Raw genomic sequence first — 16,387 nt, 5'->3', positions numbered from 1 at the left:
ACCCTGGTTTCAACAGTTTGTCACTGTTTTTTGTTGTCGTTGTTTTGTCCTGTGTGGTGGACAAATGACAGGGAAAGCCTAAAACACAGTGACATTCCGGGGCTTCTGCGTGTGCCTTCCGTGTAGAAGTTCCCTGCGATGGGTTGCGTTTGGAACTGAGCAGAGGTCTGAGTGGCTAGTATAAACCAGCGGTGGGATGATTTCGTTTGTGAACCCACCACAATGACGTGACTTTAGAGAAGGAGGGGCAGCTCTTATGTTAAGGGTGCAGTTCAGCGGTGAAATACATGCTTCCCAGCATGCATCAGTACCACAATCAACCAATAAAAATTTAGAAAGGTTATCTGTTGAGTTATGAGTGTTTGCTCTGCTGCCTAATGGAACAGTGAGTAGTGGGGCCCTTAGCTATCAGTGTGGGGGTGGGGGAGCGCACTTAAGAGCAAATGGTACGCATCTGATAAGCTGAGAGCCTTTCGCGCAGCACGTGACCTCATGCATTCCTGAGGACACATCCCCAAGCAGGCTTCTCTCCTCCCATTCACAGGTGGGAAACAAGCAGCTCAGGCATGCGTGGGAGAGGCGTGGCCTTAGCGAGACTCTTCCCGTGACCAAACTTCACCCAGTTTTAACAAGTTTAGCCGCAGCCCCCATGATTTCCACGACCACGACCGGCCGCCACCTCCACGTCACAGCAGTTGCTTGCTCTCCCCTAGTTTTCAAGTGAGGTCTGGCCACCCCAGTCTAGCCTTAGAGGAACCAGTTAGGTCCGTTTATCCAGAATTCCCTCCGATCCCTGGATTCATTTCCCATCCTTTGACTCCCATTCAGCCTCCAGGCAGTGTTGGGAGTTGAGCCCAGTTTCTTCTCTTGCCCCAAGACCTTCCTATTCCAACAGACACTCTGCCTGACAATATCCGGTTTTTTTCCCCCTAACTTAACAAGTGTCATTTTATAAAATTATGACATGTTGTTGTTGTTCGTCATTCTCAGAAATCTGGTCATACTGTATTCCATTTACTTTTCAATCCAATGGGCCATTGTCTCTCTTCTTCTGTGGGTCCCCAGGGTGGGAGGCAAGATGGAACATGTTCTGGGGCTAGTATTTCCAGAGTGTGATCTGAGCACTCAGCCAGGCCGAGAGTTATTAATAGTCTGGCTTTAGCGCCCTGCAGGGACACTAGTGCCTGGAGTGGACACTGTTGGAGGCAGAGGGAGGGCGGGGCAGAGTCGAGTACGGGGAGGAGAGAGTGCGGGTGCGGGAGGGGCTGGCTGGATTCGGACGCCACGGCCACTCCCAGCTCCCCACCCCCTCCCGGAGCCCAGTGTTCTCTCAGCGGATTCTCAGGGGCTGGTTCATCACCTTTGAATACCCCTGTGACAGGAGGTGCTTGCAAAACCCGCCCCCAGCCCCCAGCAACAAATAAATAGAAGGCTCCCAGCCCAGAAGCCAGGAGAAGTTTCTAGGCGCGCGTCCCCGAGGTTTATTAAACTCCTGGCTGAGCTCAAGACCTCCGCAGGCTTTGGCTGGGAGCCTGGGCAGCCTAGGAGGCCGGTGACTTGCGGATAGCCTGGTGCGGTGGGACAGACAGAGGCCCTCTGGGATTCTGCTGGGCCTGCTTGGTGGGTCACGTTTGTGAGCCAGGACCCCAGCTCCATTCTGGGCATCGGATGGTTGGGCTCGTGGCAAACGGAAGATCAGCGTTTTCTGAAGTGGAGGACTAAACTCTGAAAACCATCTCAAGCCACATCACCTAGCTGTGTGACCTTGGGTAGGTGGCTGTGTCTCTCTGAGCCTCCGTCTCCTTCTGAGCTCAACAGACACCATGGCTGATGGGCAGTTGCCTTTCCCGTGCTCCTACCCAAGCCGCTTGCGCAGAGACCCCTTCCGAGACTCACCGCTCTCTTCCCGCCTGCTGGACGATGGCTTTGGCATGGACCCCTTCCCAGACGACTTGACTGCCCCTTGGCCTGAGTGGGCTTTGCCTCGGCTCTCCTCTGCCTGGCCCGGAACCCTAAGATCCGGGATGGTGCCCCGGGGGCCTACAGCCACAAACAGATTTGGAGTGCCTGCTGAAGGCAGGAGCCCCCCACCCTTCCCTGGGGAGCCCTGGAAAGTGTGTGTCAATGTGCACAGCTTCAAGCCGGAAGAGCTGATGGTAAAGACCAAGGATGGTTACGTAGAGGTGTCAGGTGAGTGAGGAGTGTGTGTGTGTGTGTGTGTGTGTGTGTGTGTGTGTACACGCGCGCAGGCTCTTCCCAGACAGAACATCAGTAGACTGGACTTGTGACATACAACATGGCACAGGTGACCTCAGATCTGAGGAATGCAGCCCAACGATGTTATCTTTAGAGACAACGTTGCTTCTCAGTGGGTGCCAGAGTCTGAATAGGACCCAGTAGCGGGGGTCCTCAGGGTGCAGTGTCCACCTGAGAACTGACAGAGACCAGATTATATATTTTGAAGTGGAGAAATTAATATAAAGAATAGATCGATGCACGGAGAACTCTGAAGACACAGGAAGAGGGGGTTACCACATCCCCAAAGCCACAACCTAGGGGAGTGGGGCAGGGTGAGTGCTATTCGCCGTGATATCGACAGATGGGGAAACTGAGGCTGGATGGTAAGGACAGCAACACAGCTGCTAGTGCCTGGCATTGTCACGCAGGCCCGGGCCTCGGGTAGCACCTGTGTTAGGACAGCCGGAGGAGGAAGTGGTGGAGGAGGCACCTTTCCCTTTTGGGCTTCGGAAATGGAGGACCAGAGAGATTAGCATAATTTGCTCAAGGCAGCAAAGGGTTCCAACCCAGGCTGCATTGGGAACTGAAGAATGGAAAGGAATTTATCTACCTTTCTATCTATTTATTTATTTAAGTTTCTAAGCTGAAATAAAATCTTCCAATTTAAAAACACACAAACAAAATAACCCCCCTCCCACCACCACCACCAAAAACCTAAACATCAAGTATCCTCTGACCCTCCATCCCAGGACTATCTCCTCCCATCTTGCAGCTGAGGAGGCCTTGTCCCAGGTCATACGATGAGTCAGCAAAAGGTCCCCGAATGGCGCTTAGGCCTGGCCACAGCACTAGGCCCAGGGCTTTCCCTACCCCATTGCACTCTGGGAGAAAGAATACGCTGGGGGGGGGGGGGGGGGGACGGACAGAGGAGACAGGAAGCTTGGCCCCTGGTAAGCTGGGCCTCAGCACAGCCTTCTTCTGCCTCCCTCCCAATTAACAGGCCATTAAAAAGAGCTTGTTCCTGGCGGGACCTGTGAGCCAGAAAATCAATAGCAAGGCGGCTGCAGGCGCTAGCTGGGCAGGGACATGCCTCAGCGAGGTTTGAGTGGGGGATGGGTTGCTTAAAGTCACTCGGAGTAGAATTGTAAACATCAAAGGCCCTGTCTGTGAGTGTGGTGGGGCAGGCACCCCGGGGCACGTGCTGACGTGGGTGTGGGTACTGTGCTGGCTGGTGAACCCACACTTGCTCTGCTGCTCGCTCACAGCAGGCTGGGCTAGCTACCTCTTTAGCTGTCTTTTTCCTTTTCTGGGCATCAAGGTCCCCACGGGTCTTCAGGAAGGGTGGTGGCAGCCTCCAACGGGGCAGCATTTATATGGTAGATGCATAGATGGTTCCTGGGATATCAGCAGTTTGTCTTTGTAAACAGCGATACAGTGGTGGCTATGGTGTGGAGGGTCCAGTGAATGATGGAGGACAATGCTCTATGAGATTTGGGTTCAAGTTCCAGCCAAGCTGTGAGGTGGCCGAATGGATACTGACTAGGAGCCTCGGTTTCCCTGCCGGTCCCGTCCCACGAGGCTAGCGTAGTAAAAGCAGATGATACATCCAGAACATCTGTAAAATGGAGTTAATAGCGCATCCTGCAGACTGAGGTCATCATCACCCCGCCCTTGTTCGGTTTTAATTATGGTTGTTTAAGGCAGAGGCTTCCAGAACGCCCACACCCTGTCGTCTAAGGTGCTGCTTAGCAGGTGAAGTGTGGCAGCCACAGGCTGAGATCTCAGGCAGGACCCTTAGTGATCCAGAGGCTTGGGCTGCATCACGGAGCCTCCACGCCTCTGTCTGTGCAATGGGAACACGGGGACTAAAACCAAAAGAAAAGCCCTGTACTTGTGCAGCTAACGTGACCCCAGATCCAGACTCCAAACCCATCTTGGGCGTGTGCCAAAGCTTTCTTCCCTGGAAGGGGCTTAAGAACTAAGATCTGGAGCCTTTCCACCTAATCTGGCTTACTGCTTGGTTACTCCCGATGGTTTTTTCAGGAGTGGGGGTAGGTTTGTAATACCACCCCTGTCCATTTTGCAGATAGTGAAACTGAGGCCCAGGGAGACTAACTCACCCAGCACAATCTGCGTCCTCTCTGGCAGTATGTAATATTTAAAGCCAAGCTTGCTTAAAGGTTCACTGGCTGACCTTAGTTCTGACTTTGCACCTGCTTAGACGCCCGACCCCCCAAAGCCTGGGCTCAGCTTCAATGCTGTCTCACAAAGAAGGAGGCTAGGGTCAGATTTGCCTCGTCATCTGCTCCCGAGTGTCTGGGGAATGGATGAGAGGCTATTCTGAGTTATCCCGCTGAGAGGCCGGATGAGCCAGAACCCTGAGTAAGTAAGACTCCTCCTCCTCCTCCTCCTCCTCCTCCTCCTCCTCCTCCTCCTTCTCCTCCTCCTTCTCCTCCTCCTCCTCGCCCAGGACTTCTCAGAGCTTTCCCTTCTCTGTGCAGTCTACAATCTGAGAGCCAGTCCCATCTGATCTGACCACGTAGGAATACCCCGCTCCGGGGTAGTGTTTGGAAAATGTGGGTTCACGATTTCCATCACACATCACCTTCCCCCACCTCTACCCTGCAGACGTCAGCCAAGAATGATGCCTTCAAGGACTGCTGGGCCACGCTTTGGTTAAGGAGAGACTGGAAAGGCTTTTTGTCTTTGTCCCAAGGCCTCTACTCTCCCTAGAAACAGCACCTCTCCTTGCCCCAGCACAGACACAGGACTTTAGGGTACCTGAGAGACATCCCAGCTGCAAGAGATCTCTGTTGTCCCGGGATGGCAGAGACCTATTTGTACAAACAGTCATCATTTCTTCCTCTATGCACAAAAATACAACATTTTCATGGCATAAAATGTAAATCAGAACGCAAGCTAATAAATGAAGACTTGCTGGTATACTATCAGACTCCAATAAGTAATGTACTAATGATATGCACATGAAATGCCAAGATGACCCACCCTCTTTCAACATGTTCCCCACCACAGGCCCTCATTATGGAAATCTTGGAGCCTTTCCTGCTCAGAGACCCTGCCTCCCTCCCTCCCTCCCTCCCTTCCTCCCCCTAGCCTGCACCCCTTTTCAGAAGGTGGGCAGCATCCACAGACTTCTGAGAAGCCCCATTTCCTATAAGGCTCACACCTGTGCGGCTCGCAAGGGCTTTGTGACTCACTTCATGGCTTCTCCCAGGGACCCAGTGGCGTAGTTTTCAGAACATCTTAGAGAAGCATAACTGAGGCTCAGAGAAGAGCCTTGTCAGGAATGTTTGGGCAGGAACATCAGGCTCCCCTTTGCCCCATCGCTCAGGGTGTTTGGCCTCGGGCACATCACTTGATCAGGCGTGTTCAGGGTGGTGCGGCCACAGACTTACGGAATTCAGAGAGCTGAATTTCAGTTTCTCTGTCCACACGGTGGTGGTGATAGTCCCGGGTTAAAGGAGTTGGCGTAAGTAGGTTGCTGAGAACAGTGGTTGGCACCGAGCCCACACTACACAGGTGTTTCTTGGCTTACTGTGGGACAAGGACCCCAGAGACCCCATCAAAAATCCAAAGGATCCCAAGCCAAAAATGCAGACAATATGCCTGACACCACCAAACATTACAGCTGAGCCCTGCCTCCCTGAACCTGGCCCACTGTTAGGCAAGATTATCTCACACAATGCTGACGTTAGTACAAAGCATTGGCCATTTTATGTCATTTATTGAACAGATGCAAAACAGCAGTGAGGTAGACAGAGTGGCGGAGCAAACTCAAAGCCTGCAATGTCTGTGTGAGCTGGCTGCTCATGCTCCATCATCTTTATCGCTGCCTCCAGCAGGAGGAGGACTGGGTGCAGAAGAGCTGAGTCAGAGGCCCTGGCCTGTCCCCAGTGGAAGCAGGCTTCTCCGAGGCCCAGGCCTCAGGGAGGGGACCAGAGGATAGACAGTGCTCTTGTGGCCACAGGCCCACGCCGGTGCAGAGGGATGACTGTCAGAGTTGCACAAAATAACCTCTTGGGTTGACAGCACATTCACAGACTAGAGAGTTCTGGCCTCCAGACACTGCAATTTCAAAGTGGATTCGGTCAGTATACCTTTCCCCCATGTCTTGGGAGGATAAATCAGATGGTTTTCCTAAGGATCACAGAGCAATATAGGTCAGGCCTTAGAAGGTCTCAAGCATGACTCAGATCCCAGAAGTCACTGGGCTTGGTGAGAAGATCAAGTTGCAAGGATTTTTAGTGTAGAGAAAAGGGAGGGTTCCATCATTGGAAGCCTCGTCAGTGCCGGAAAGTAAGACACTGGCTAAGGAAGCCATTATGGAGTCTGCAGGGGAATATGATACAGCCATTGAAAACCAGGAAGTCCTTAGTTCCGGTCCTCAGCATCTGCATAGAAGCTGGGCACAGTAGCTGAGCACTGGGGAGGCGGAGGCAGGAGGATTCCAGGTACTTTCTGGCCAGCCAGCATAAACCATTCAGTGAGCTCCAGGTGCCATGAGAGACCTTGTCTCAAGATCGAAGGTGGAGGCCCCTCAAGATGGCTCAGCGGGTAAAAGGCACCTGCTCCCGAGCCTGGCCATTCACAGTCGATTCCAGGAAGCTGTCCTCTGATTTCCGTGACACATGACCCATACCAAACACACAAAATTAATAAGCTAATTTAACAGGCAATAAAATAGTAAGGCAGATATGCAATTGAGAAAGACATTCAGTATTACTTTGTGGCCTCCCCAACACACACACACACGCACACACACACACACACACACACACACACACACACATGCTGTCCAGGAGTATTTGGGGAGAATTGACAAGTAATCATAACTTCTCAGCCAGATGAGAAGAGATTTCCAACTGGTGCACAGAATGATCCCTTTGGTAGGATGTGTGATGTATGACTGTTTTCTAGAAAATCCATACATTTTTAAGGAGCATTTTCTGTGTCTGGAGATGTAAACACTTTATTCATGACAGCCTTAGGGAGGGGGAGAGGACTATGGGTGATTGTGGGTTTTTTTGTAAATTTATTTCCTACACTTTCTAACATACATATGCATTATCTTGTAATCAGAAAAGGTTATTAAAGGAATGATTAATGGCACAAAGTATTACTAATGCAATCACTAATGCAATGATGAGTTTAAGACAATTTGGACCTCCATAAGATGCTGCATTCCCTCTGGGTATTTATAGTCCGGGTTCCGAAGCTCCTCAGGAAGGCCTCCTGAGCGTGACTGTGGGGCCTGGGCTCTGGAATGTGACCTCAAAAAGGAGTGGAGTATGCAAAAGACAGGTGCTGACAGGTGGCCGAGCCAAGCTCTAATCCTGTTTGCTTAAAGAGAAATTTAAGACACCCTATTTTAAAAAAAGAAGCTGAAGAACGAGGAGAGTTGAGAGGATCACGATTTGTAGTGTGTACTGCAGTTTAAAAGCCAGCTTGGTATGAACCTTGTAATTTTATCTTTATCTCCATAATTGGGAGAAGGAGCCCCTAAGAGGCGTGGCGGTGGAATTCACCTCTCTGGTTCTGTGGCTCCCTCTCTGAGGAGAGGTCCCTTAGGAGAGGGTGGGTGTCCAGCAGATGGAAGCACTATTTCCGGGCTGGATAATCCAAGGGCAGAGGGTCAGGAGGTCATAGCATTTGGCACTGACCCGGTGAGTATTGGTCAAAGGCCAGAGCAGCCACGCACCTTCTGGGAGACCTTGAACCCACTCTGGGACCTTAGTTTACACTTCAGTAACAACAGGAGAAAGAAGTTGATCCAAGAGCCAGGGAAGGGTGCTGGGTGGCCAAGAAGCCCTAGCTTTGTTTCTCTCTACCTCGCTGGTAGATCTGCGATGCCAGCTCCTGGGACCTGCTGGCCGGCTCGGGGCTGGCAGTTAAGTAGGAGGCTGGAAGCGAGCGAACAGGTGTCTCCGTTTAACAGTTGTCAACAAAACACCACCAATGTCCTCTTTGCTGCCCATCTTGTTAGCCCAGCTTCTGCCAGCTTGGGAGGTGGGCTTGAGTCTCTACGCCAAACAAAACCTGAATGCCACACCACTCCTAAGCTACCAAAGAAGACAACAGCAGAGCAGGATTTGAATTCAAGCCCAAATCCCGAATGAGGCCCAAGGGATATAGAGTCTGACCCATGGCAATGCTTTTGTCTTCCAGGCAAACATGAAGAGAAGCAGCAGGAAGGTGGTATTGTCTCCAAGAACTTCACCAAGAAAATCCAGTAAGTACTTTGCAGGGTGGCCCTCAGGCAGGCACTAAGGGTTGAACCGAACTCTGGGGTCCTGATCTTGGGAGATACACCTGAGGAACGAATCGAACTCTCATACCTCAAGGGGAGAAGCTGTCATAATAAACCTGCAATTGGGGTCCCCAAGTGTATGTAGGGGGGTTAGATTATCATCTCATTGACTTGGTGCCCTGTGGGAACAGAGAGCCAAAATGATTCGTCCATCTAATACTGGGCACTGAAATGCTTACCCACACATGAGACATAGACAGGAGGGTACCAATCACTGTCAAAGTAAGTCCACTCATCCCTAACTCCTAGTGGCTCTAATAGGATTGTGTGTGTGTGTGTGTGTGTGTGTGTGTGTGTGTGTGTGTGTGTGCTCCATACCAATCCTCCTGCCTCTCTCTCCCACAGCACTGGGGTCACAAGCGTATGTTGCCACGCCTGGTTTTATCATGGGTGCTGGCAATTTGAACTCAGATCCTCATGCACACAGCGAGCACTCTTGCACACTGAGCCATCTCCGTGACTCCTCCAATAAGCTATCTTCCACTACAGCTAAGCTAATATCTGTGTGTTTCAAATTATTGATTCGAACTGTCGTCTGGTTTCCTGGGATCACTCTCGTCTGCCATGGAGGTTTGGAGGCTGAGACACTGCTCTAGAGGAAGGACACGTTTGACCTAAGGGAGGGATTCTCGTTAGCTTTGGTCTTAAGAGAGCAGCAAGCAGGCAGCCAAGCTGAACCGGTGAAGCATGCCCACATCCCCTAACTGACAGTCCCATAGGGAGAGAAGGCCCAGTGGAGGATGCTGGCTGCATTAGAGGCTCAGCTGCTTGTCACGCACTGGCTCTCCAGTCAGCAACACTCACTGGGTATATTTCTGACCCTGAGGGCTAGGATCCTGAAGCAGTATCCCTTTATTAGAGGAGGCTACAGTGGCAGAGACCTGCTTGTGGCATACTAAATCCTTACGACAGACCTCAGCCTAGCCCTTTCACCTACTGGAGAATGACTTCCCCCAGAATACACGGAGGGTTTGCCATGCATCTTCTTCCCAAAGTATACCCTCACTGCAGAGGTCAGGACGGTGACGACTATGAAAGACCTCAGGGAGACAAACTGCTTGTATGAGGCTCCCTAAGGCCTTAGGTCTCATGATTGTGTCTGAGCTCCACACTGACGCTGGCAAAGACATACTGTGGCAGAGAGACTGCACCGACTGAATTCTGAGATTTCTTTCAGTAGTAGGAGTCTGCAACCCAGTCTTCGAATACTCGTGCCCTTTCCTGACCCCGGCCCCACCACCCCCACGGTTCTCGGAAGCCCTTGGAAACTTCCCGATAAGGCAGTTACCAAGCAGCTTCTTCGCTGGCTTGCCAGAATCTGTGACCTTCACCTCTCTGCTCAGCTCAGCCTCTAGATCAAAGAGAACTGAAAGAGAAAGAAGGGAGGGAGAGTACTGAAGTCTCTCTTTTCAGAGTCTCACACCCCAGCTCAGGGCGCAGTCACAAACAGGGAGGAGCTGAGGAGAAGCTCCTGCAGGGAACACAGTGAATCAGTCCTCTTTAACAACGTCCTGGAGGTGGGAGTGGCGCACGGGGTAAGAGCTTTTGCTCTGTAAGCATGTGGAACTGAGTTTGAATCTCCAGCACCCATGTTCAAAGCTGGTCATGGCTCTATGTGCCTGTAACCCTGGCACTGTGAGGCCAGCCCAGGCTTTATGGGCTATTCAGGGCTACATAGGGAGACCCTGTCTCAAACAATACAAAACATGCCAGGTTCCTATGGATTCCCACACCTCTGAGGCCATGCAGGAAGGAGCTCTGGGAAGTCAGCAACTAGATAGAAAAGGCTCGAATTGCTGAAGCTAGCGCAGCTACTCAGCTGCCGAAGGGTGAGTTGTTTACACACCAACCTACTCTACAGTTAGCATTTCCATAATGACAGATGTCTGAGAAAAACGGAGGAGGAGGAGGATTGTATCAGACTCACTGTTCCAGGCCATCGGGGTGGGGAGGGTGGCATGGGGAAGGCCAGCAGCTCACACAGCACCATAGTGACAAGAGAAAGCACCTGCTCTCCGGGGGGCACTCTGCTTTCCCCTCCTTTTTCTGAACATCCCCCAGTCTATGGGATAGTGCTGCCTATATCAGGTCTCCCCCAACTTAATCCACTCTGCAACCTCCCTCTCTGAGGTCCAAGCAAAATTGATTCAAGACTGAGCTACATCTGTATCCCTGGGACCACCCAAACAACTGAGGGTCTCTGTGTCTTCCTCCATCAGCGCAGCGTGCACCCATCCATTGTGAAGGGTCAGTGTCAGGCTGTGCTAGTTACTAGTTGAGTTTTGACTCCTAGCCCTGGTATAGAGACCCCTCCCCATACTAAGTTAAAATTAATGGGTCGCTTCAGGCAACCTGGGTAACTAACTCTTCCTAGGTTGCCTTCCCCGCATTCCCTCCCACACGGAGCTGTTAGAGAGTTGGAGGACCAGGATTAAATGTTGAGTGGTGGGGATTAGTAAGGCTCCCCGAGGAGAATCACGCAAGAGTGGCTCTGGCAGATGGGAGATATCAAGGAGTCAGGCTGGAGACTGGGAAAGCCTTGGACCAGCATCAGGGAACCTGATGGCCTTTCCCGGGAAAAGTCCGTCTTTAGAGGACAGAAATATTTCTTTAGCCAAGCCTGGGGTCCTTGGAGGATTTCACCTCTGCAGAGTGCTCCAGTAAATGCCTTGGGCTTAGAAGAACATCCCAGGAGCCTGTTTGGGTTGAGTGAGAGAGAAGTTTTGGAGGTGCTTAACAGGTTGGAAGCAGGCCCTTTTCTACCCCCAGCTTAGAGGAGAAAACAGGAAACAGGATGCGGGAAGCAGTAGAGAGGATGCTCAGCCAGCACTCCCTGTTCTCTGCGGCTCACATCTTCCCAGGGATCTGCTCAGTCCTTTGTTGACATCTGTGATAAGCCAGTGGCCATGAGGTCTGCAGACCCAATCCTATTTAACCATTACAGGAATCCCATTAAGATAATTAAACTCTCTTTGTCGATGAAGATACTGAAGTTCCGAGGGGTGGACGACAGAATTGGGGTGCCGGGAGAGAATAGACCTGGGTTATTAGAAAGGCTTACAGAAGAAAAGAGAAATCTGACCACACGGGGAGCTGAGGACCGTAAGGCTCATGACGCAGACAAGACACAGAGAGAATGTCACTTTGTGTGGACTTTAAAACAACCAGACTCTTCAAGGGAGGGCGTAGGGTGTGGCTGTCGGGCTGGAGAGGAAGGGGAACAGGGAGTTGGGGGTTGGGGAGCTAGTTCAGTCTGTACAGTGCTTGCCACACAGGAGATCTGAGCGCCAGCCCTAGAGCCCAGGGAAGGAATCCCAGTGTGGGGGCCTGAGCTGGTAATTTCAGGGTTGGGGAGGCAGGGAAAAGAGGACCCCTGGGATTCCCTGGCCAGACAGTTCAGCCTAATCAGGGAGTCCAAAATCCCTTTAATAGATTCGGTCCCAAATAGTAACAATAATAACAAATATTCATCATCATTGTAATAATAATAATATACAAGCTGGGCAATTCCTCAGGAACAATACCCAAGGCTGACTCCTGTTCTGCACATGCTTAGGCACACATACGAAGACACACACACAACACACCATACAATTTAGTAAGCCAGGAAAACTGTCTCTGACGGAGAAGAGGTACTGTGGAATTTCAACACGGGTCTCTCCACCTTTAAAGCCCATGACCTTCCTGCTGGGTTAAGGGCGCTCGGACCCCAGCATTCACACGCTGTCCTCACTATCCTGGCTGTTCTCTGCTTCATAAACTTCCGTTCCTGTCCCATCACCAGCTCAGGGCTTTTCTCCCTCTAAAATCAGCTCACTTTTAATAAAGTGAAATTCTCTCCCCTACCAGATCCGTAAGAAAGACTCTCGTGAAAGAAATAAACTCCGGAAGGCTGACCCTGGGCCCTCTGTCTAGATAAGGTCACTTGTCCTGGGGCCCAAACTTTAAGCCCAGCTCTCAGAGGGAAAGGGAAGCAGTTAGTTCCGGGTCCTAGAGGTGCCTGGGGTATTTAACACTCAACGGGGTGTCATTCAGATGCAAATGAGGACCTGAGGGATCTTCTTTCCCTTTTCCCACCTGGGAATTCAGACTCTGGTTAGAGACCCAAATCATCAAGTCTACTCCCACCTCTAGGCCTCAGCTTCTGCGTGTACATGGTCATCCTTCTGCGCCAGCAGAAAGGTCTTTGGGCTCTGGTGCCTGTGCAACTTGCCTTCAAGTATCTACCACTGTCAGGATGCCATCACACAGGGCCAGTGACCGTAGGGCATCCTCATACCCTGGCCTAGCCATGGGATACTATTCTGACACTTCCCTACACGAAAATAGCATCTGAGAAGTCAGGTCATCCGCTCACATTCTGACAGCCGAGACGCTTCAGAACTTGAACACAGGTCTCTCTTTGCCTGCAAAGCCCACACTGTGATTGTATCAGGTGCTCACTGGCTGGCACACAGCAAATAGTTAAAGAGAATTGACCCCTTCCTGGCAGTGAGAGGGAGGGAGGCCCATAGCAAGGCTTTGTCTTCTTGCTTCCCAAAGCTTGGCTTGGCAACCATCCGAGCTCTTTAGAAGCACCTTTGTTGATCTTCATAGTTCCAATTTGGCACGGAGGCTTTCGTTGGTGATGGAAGCTCCTGGCTCCTCTGCCCTGCCTTCACATGGCTAGTGCCCTGCCCTCACATGGCTAGTGCAGGGGAGGCAGGAGAACATGCTGTTTGCAGGCCAAGATTTTAGTTCTGAGTCCATGTGCCTTGGAAACAGTGCAGCCTTGGGCAAATCAGCTCACGACTCTGAGTCTCAACATATCCTTGTCTGGAGGCAGGAGGCAGTAATAGAACCTTCTTGGCAGGATTTTCAGCTACAGAATGTGAATAGACAAGTCAGGTATAACACCTGACAGTGCTCAGCAGGCCATGTTTATTATTATTATTATTATTAATTACCAGTAACAGCATCCCACTGAGATCATTAACATGCCTTCCTGGTTTGGTTTTAGGTTTGTTGAGGAAATCATATACTGGGTAGCTTCATTCACTCTGCATAACAAAGAAAAATATTTTTAAACCTTAGAGCTGGGCGTGGTGACTCAGGCCTCCAGTCACAGTCCTCAGGAGGTCCAGGAGCTCAAGGTCATAAGGTCACCCTGAGCTGTGTGAGACCCTGTCCCCTTTCACCTCCCAAATCCTCGTGAAAAGTGGATTTGAGAACAGAAGTCCCACCTTGACGCTTTCTGCGTTGTCTAGCCTGCCTGACTTCCCCCAGTCTCATGATCTGGGAAGTGGAAGCTTAAATGATGCTGTTCACAGCATCTTAAAGATGGCAACACAGGGCTTGAGTTCAGATTGGGACATCCTTATAAGAGCCAGGTGTGATAGCACACACATCTGTAACCAGAGGTAGAAAGATGGGGACAAGCAGGTCCCTAAAGCTCATAAACTAGTCAACCTATCAAATCAATGAACTCCAGGTTCAGTGAGAAACCCTGCCACAAACAGTAAGATGGCAAGCAATAGGGGAAGAAGCCTGACACCAAGCTCTGGCCTCCACACACACATGCGTGTGAGTACCAATGCAAACACATGCATGTACCAAACAGACACATACACAAGCTTGCATGTGCGCTCCAATGCACACACCTATGCAAACACAAACATATACCAAACACGCACATACACCTGCTCCTGTGCAAAAGAATATTTTCTTTCCAATGAGTACAATTGTTTTAGCTGTGTGAAAAACAACAGATGAGTAAGATCTTGTGTTTCGCTCTCCTAGGCTTCCCGCAGAAGTGGATCCAGTGACCGTATTTGCCTCACTTTCCCCAGAGGGTCTGCTCATCATCGAAGCTCCCCAAGTCCCTCCTTACTCACCCTTTGGAGAGAGCAGCTTCAACCATGAGCTTCCCCAAGACAATCCAGAAGTCACCTGTTCCTAAGACTTCAGCCTTGGTCCTTCTTTGTTCCTGTCCCCAGTCCCAGGGAGTCTCTGGTTTGAGGGTACATACACTACTTTAGCAGAACTCAGATGTTGGGGGATGGGAGGGAGAAGAGAATGGCCACAGAGTCCCTGGATAGCGTAGTAATAGGTTTCTCCACAGGATGACGTAATGGGCGAGCCTTGCTTGGTTGCTTTAAGTAAAAGTATTGGGAGGATTTTCCTTCATCTTGTCTGGTTGAAGACACCGCACCGTCTATAGTTGCAAAGCAAGCAAATGGGGACTGAACATTTCATATTACGTCTTTGCCTTGCAGCTAATGCAAGGGTTGCTTTTCTCTGGGGACCTTCTCATCACCCAGATCCCTGCTATGGGCTCTCCTAATGTGTGGCTTGGTTGATGGGGCCTGCTGGCTCACCCCGGTGTGTTTCTAAACTCTTTGTCTAGGAGAAGTTATGGGCAGGTCTTATATCCCCATATGGGATTTATCAGCCACACAAAACAGTGCCTTTTGCTCCTTACACAAATATATACCGCATGACCCCATGGCTCTCAAATTATCATCACCATGGACTCCGGAAACCCCTCAGTTGATTCTCCGACTAAGGTTTCCGTTTATTGTGTCCCCTGTGTCCAAGTCAGATTTTTACAGAAAGCTGTGTCCAAGCAGCTCTACCAGGAACCAAGCAAAGGCCAGACAGCCTGGCATGCAGGCTAGTGGTATCGTGTATGTGAGGGGATGTGTGTGTGTCTTTGTTGTGTGAATTGTGCTGTTGTTTAGGGGGAAAATAACAGTAAATAATAACAATGATGATGATACCAATAAAGGAGCTGATGTTCTTAGCATATTGTGTTTTATTTTGTGAAAACTAAACGCTCTATCACAGAGACACACTACCAGGAGTGTTACAGCTTTAAATGACCCCTGAATGAATGGTGTGGCGGACGGCATGGATGCTGTCAGCCAGCTCCACGAGGAGTTTAGATGGCTTGCATAGCTCCGTCTTCAGCTCTGCTTCCCATTTTCTGTCCCCGCCATTGCGATGACCCCGCCCATTGCGATGATGCTCCGTGGTTGCAGGCTGTCCTCGTGGTTGCAATAGGGCTGCAACTATTACCAGTATCTCATCCTCCCATGATACTGTAGGAGCAGAGAAGGCCAGGGTGAAAGGTTTCCCTGTGTGGTCCCTCCCTCATTTTCCAGAAGCCCAGTAATTGTCTTCTTTGATGTCCTTATCCTAAACTCGTTCATAAGTCTTCCCAGACACCAGTTCCTGACCCAAGAGAACAGGATGATGTCAGAGTCACTTTTCTGGTTGCTGTGATGAATTTCTTTTTGAAAAAAGGCATCTTAAGGAAGGGAACATTTGCTTTGGCTCACAGTTGGATGGTGTGGTCCAAGCATCTCCCCTTCTCCAACAGAGATCAAGCTACGACAGTGACTCTGAATCCTTACTGGACATCAGACACCCTAGCTGGGGCTAACTGATTTCATGTATTTAATCATGCTATGATCCTATGAGTTAGGTCCAAGTCTGATCTCCCCCATTACAGATGGGGAAACTGAATCCTAGAAAGATGAAATGTACCACCCAAACCACACACCCGGTGAGCAATCGCCCCAAGTGGCCTGGGACCTTCACTCTCAGACATTGCGCTCTCCATTCTTCCCACAAAGCTAAAGTGAATCCGTAGCATGTTGTCCCAGTTGCTGGGAAAGGAGAGGCGGGGCTTTGTGTGGCTGACAGAGGAGGAGAGTCAGTCTCGTCAGGGCTGGTGATCAGGCACAATTCTAAGACTTGAACAAACAGGGAGTGGTGTGGGGTGCCTGAAGCAGAAGAAAACACATGAGCCAAGGAGAAAGGCACGTTGTTTCTGTTCTG

General features: G+C 50.6%; 1 protein-coding gene across 1 annotated transcript; it reads left to right on the top strand.

Moving 5' to 3' along the window:
• The first annotated feature begins 1,422 nt into the window (after nt 1–1,422).
• Nucleotides 1,423–15,350, top strand: Hspb8 (heat shock protein family B (small) member 8). Its single transcript, XM_041645839.1, has 3 exons — nt 1,423–2,190; nt 8,425–8,488; nt 14,345–15,350. Exons 1-3 carry the CDS (start codon nt 1,824–1,826, stop codon nt 14,502–14,504), a joined length of 591 nt encoding a protein of 196 aa, XP_041501773.1. The 5' UTR covers nt 1,423–1,823; the 3' UTR covers nt 14,505–15,350.
• The last annotated feature ends 1,037 nt before the right edge of the window (nt 15,351–16,387 follow it).

Source organism: Microtus oregoni, unplaced genomic scaffold (genome assembly GCF_018167655.1).
Source record: "Microtus oregoni isolate MIOR12 unplaced genomic scaffold, Mior012 000003F_ref0000135, whole genome shotgun sequence".
NCBI classification, from domain to species: Eukaryota; Metazoa; Chordata; class Mammalia; order Rodentia; family Cricetidae; genus Microtus; species Microtus oregoni.
Note: the sequence above shows the minus strand (reverse complement) of the source record. Positions and strands in the feature narration are given on the sequence as shown.